At 35.1% G+C, this 3,966-nt stretch overlaps 1 protein-coding gene across 1 annotated transcript; it reads left to right on the top strand.

The window, feature by feature from the left end:
* The first annotated feature begins 529 nt into the window (after positions 1 to 529).
* Positions 530 to 3,457, top strand: LOC18022720 (proline dehydrogenase 2, mitochondrial). Its single transcript, XM_006405652.2, has 4 exons — positions 530 to 1,085; positions 1,739 to 2,390; positions 2,858 to 3,098; positions 3,202 to 3,457. The coding sequence occupies exons 1-4, from the start codon at positions 582 to 584 to the stop codon at positions 3,233 to 3,235; spliced, it is 1,431 nt and encodes a 476-aa protein (XP_006405715.1). The 5' UTR covers positions 530 to 581; the 3' UTR covers positions 3,236 to 3,457.
* The last annotated feature ends 509 nt before the right edge of the window (positions 3,458 to 3,966 follow it).

The following is a 3,966-nucleotide window of genomic DNA, read 5'->3' as shown; positions in this document are numbered from 1 at the left end:
GCGGAATCTACGATCAAGAATTATAGGTTATCAAAATTTTCCTATTAATAAGATTTTCATATTAAATGATACCATAAATTGCAATTTAAAATAGAAAACCACGTAATTTTGACGTCAACAGCACAAAAAGCCACGTAGTTTTTGCTATGCAAATTGCAATATGAAGATAAGCTCTAAAAACATAAATTTTGTCTATCAAAGATTTTAAGTTAATTATTTCCCTTAAATATATAAAATCCAAATGAAATAATGAATGAGTAAATGAAAAAGGTGAAATGGCTTATCCGTCAAACTTTTAAAATTCAATAACTTCAGCCAAACCAAAATTTAGTCAAATCTCACTTTTTGAAAAGATTCTCTCTTAATTTTTGCTTATTATTTTCCTGATTCCATCCTAATTTGAGGACAAAAAAATTATATCATCCTAATTTAAGGGAAAAAAACCTTATATTACCATATAGAGTAGACACAAATCCGTGTGTATAAATACAACATGAAGCAATAACATACACACAAACCCCAACACACACAAAAACGCTTGTGAAGAAAAACAGAAACCAAAAACTCTCTTAATTGTTTGAATGGCAAACCGTTTCCTCCGACCAAACCTCATCCACCGTTTCTCCACCGTGAACCCCGTCGGTCCTCCTGCCACCGTTGTCCCGGGGATTCTTTCCTTTGACCAACCAAAACCAGACGTTGACCTTGATCTCTCTGACCAAGCTCGACTCTTTGCTTCTGTCCCAATCTCTGACCTTGTCCGTTCAACGGCTATTCTTCACGCTACCGCTATAGGCCCTATGGTCGATCTTGGCTCATGGCTCATGAGCTCCAAGCTCATGGACGCGACCGTAACACGCGATTTAGTCCTTCGTTTCGTGAAAGGAACGTTTTATGACCATTTCTGTGCCGGTGAAGACGCCGCTGCTGCCGCTAGGCGCGTGAGGAGCGTGTATGAATCTACTGGACTTAAAGGGATGTTGGTTTATGGTGTTGAACATGCCGAAGACGGTGGCGCGTGTGATAACAACATCGAGAAATTCATAGAAACTGTTGAAGCTGCTAAAACCCTACCTTCGTCTCAAGTAAGTTAATCTCAGATTTCATTTTACTTTTCATAAGTCTCAAAGTTTCATTTTATTTTCTATTCACTACTCAATTTTTGTTTTCAAACAATCTTTCATATACGTTTTTTACTGGAAATGTTTTGCTACCATAGTAACCCAAAAACACATTTTGCTACCAGCCCCTAAAATTTTGTTTCAAATGAATAGTTTAACTATTCGATATAACAATTGTTTTAGAGATCAAATACATCAGTGAATTACCTATATGATAATCAAATATCTGCAAGTTGGATCTACAACCAAATCCTATACATGTAGTCATATGGAAATGTACAAAAAACGTGAGTAATATAGAACACCAACTTGTCTAAATTGTACGTTACAAAGGAGACCAAAACGTTGCTGTCACAAAAAAAAAAGACAAAACCTTAAATATCAAAAAAAAAATCAACTTTTCTAAATTGTAGTGATTATAGATAGAATAATCAAAGTCACGTCAGATCCTCGTCAGGCTTAAATTAACACGTTAACCACGCAAAGTCGGCAATGAGGACATATTTGGAAATCTGAAATGTCAACTACACTCGTGGAATATTTCTTCCATTTACAGTAATCCCGGTTTATTTCGGTTAACTAATTAATCTAGTGTTTTTTTGGTCTTTGCAATACAGCTAAGCTCAGTGGTTGTGAAAATCACAGCGATTTGTCCAATGAGTGTCCTAAAACGAGTAAGTGATTTGCTTCGGTGGCAATACAAGAACCCAAATTTCAAACTTCCATGGAAACTCAATTCGTTTCCGGTTTTTTCCGGTTTAAGTCCTCTCTACCACACAGCCGTCGAACCGGAGCCATTAACCGTAGAGGAAGAACAAGAGCTCGAAAAAGCTCACGAACGCATGAAATCCATCTGTCTCCGATGCCAAGAATCAAACGTACCGTTACTAATCGATGCAGAAGACACGATTCTCCAACCGGCAATCGATTACATGGCGTATTGGTCGGCGATTATGTTCAATTCCGACAAAGATCGACCGATTGTTTACAATACGATTCAAGGTTATTTGAAAGATGCAGGAGAGAGATTGCATTTGGCGTTAGGAGAATCCGAGAAAATGAATGTTCCTATTGGGTTTAAGTTGGTGAGAGGTGCTTATATGTCCAGTGAAGCTAAGTTAGCAGATTCCTTGGGATACAAGTCACCGGTTCATGACACCATTCAAGAGACGCACGATTGCTACAATCAATGTATGAGTTTCCTTATGGAGAAAGCCTCGAATGGTTCAGGCATTGCCGTCATTCTAGCGACGCATAACACCGATTCCGGTAAGCTATCGAACCATGTTTGTGAATTAAAAACCCTACATTTGCAAATTGTGAAGACTAAAAATCCGAATGAACCCTAATGAAATATATATGAGTTGATTTTACTATTTTAGTATGTCTGGATATTTGATTCTTTTTTTTTTTAATTCATTTGGTGGAAAATTTCATAAAATTTGGTTTGGTTTCGGATGTCACATAAAATTATAAATTTAAAGTATGTTTAAAAGACAGTTTTTCTATTAACTAATTTTAAGATATGATTGTAAACTAAATTTGGTGTATTCAATTTTATTTGTTATAAAAATTTCTCTATCGTTTGTATTGATGAATTTCAGTTTTGTTGGGTCATTTAGATTATAATTTTGGTATTTTTTGCTCATCATCCCTAGATTTTATGGATGAAATTATCCATAGGCACTGATATATGATATGTTTTTTTTTGTCCTCGTTTGTGATTTTTATGATAGGTAAACTAGGGGCAAAGAAAGCAAGTGAGCTAGGGATCGATAAAGAAAACGGTAAGATTGAGTTTGCTCAGCTTTACGGGATGTCTGATGCGCTATCCTTCGGATTGAAAAGGGCCGGCTTCAATGTCAGCAAGTACATGCCCTATGGGCCGGTGGAAACCGCGATTCCATACCTTATCCGGCGAGCATATGAGAACCGTGGTATGATGTCTACCGGTGCTCTAGACCGCCAGCTTATGAGGTAACAGATTTAACACTCTGGTTCAGTCCACACCGTTTAGAAAAATGTCGTTTTTGGTCTAGATTTTGGTATTAATGATTTGTTGGTATATTTGTGTTTGTAGGATGGAGCTTAAGAGGAGGATAATGGTTGGGTGAAGAGAGGAAAGTAATGAGGATCAAAAGGAGACATTCTTGGAATTTGGCAAATGTAGATTTTAAAATTATTTATAAGTGGAGTAACAAATGATCTGATGTAGCTTTGACCATCACAATCACAAAAGGGTATCATTTTACATTGTATATATCCTTCATGATCAGTGTGATATTGCAATTAATGTCTTTTATTTTCTCCTTAATCAATAATTTTATATATTTTTACTTACTATGATTTTTCAAGTGTGTTCTTCCTGTTTCTTTTCTTATACAATACTTATCCATGACCTACAAAGCTACACTACAAGTGCTCCTCCATACTCATTTATAAACTTAAGTTTTGTACCTCCAATGCGTTTGAATGATTTAGCATTATTGGTTCTTATATATGTCTGCTCATTCTTGTTCATTTATAGTGTTAGGCTAACAATATCAAGATTAGAACATAGATACATTATATGGATATCTTCAAGATTACAACAGCAAAAAAAATTCAAATACTTCATATCTTATTTTATAACGATGTGTATATTTACAACAAAGAGAATTTATATCTTAGGTCATTAAGAACCTAAGTAGATAGTTTGTAAGTAATAAAATTAAACAAAAAACGTTTACACTAAACAAAGAGATTAAACCAAGACAGATTGTACTGTTCCACATATATCCAAGAAAAGTAGAAACAAATTAAAGTAAATAAAAACTATGAAATTCTCTAAGATCTGAACAAATAT

Source organism: Eutrema salsugineum, unplaced genomic scaffold (assembly GCF_000478725.1).
Source record: "Eutrema salsugineum unplaced genomic scaffold, Eutsalg1_0 scaffold_14, whole genome shotgun sequence".
Taxonomy (NCBI): domain Eukaryota; kingdom Viridiplantae; phylum Streptophyta; class Magnoliopsida; order Brassicales; family Brassicaceae; genus Eutrema; species Eutrema salsugineum.
Note: the sequence above shows the minus strand (reverse complement) of the source record. Positions and strands in the feature narration are given on the sequence as shown.

What these genes read in the sequence shown, in the direction of transcription:
- LOC18022720 (XM_006405652.2), top strand. Translation starts at nt 582, where the DNA reads ATGGCAAACCGTTTCCTCCGACCAAACCTCATCCACCGTTTCTCCACC. An exon ending in AAACCCTACCTTCGTCTCAA is followed by an intron (nt 1,086 to 1,738) that starts GTAAGTTAATCT and finishes TTTGCAATACAG; the next exon opens with CTAAGCTCAGTGGTTGTGAA. An exon ending in CTAGACCGCCAGCTTATGAG is followed by an intron (nt 3,099 to 3,201) that starts GTAACAGATTTA and finishes TTGTGTTTGTAG; the next exon opens with GATGGAGCTTAAGAGGAGGA.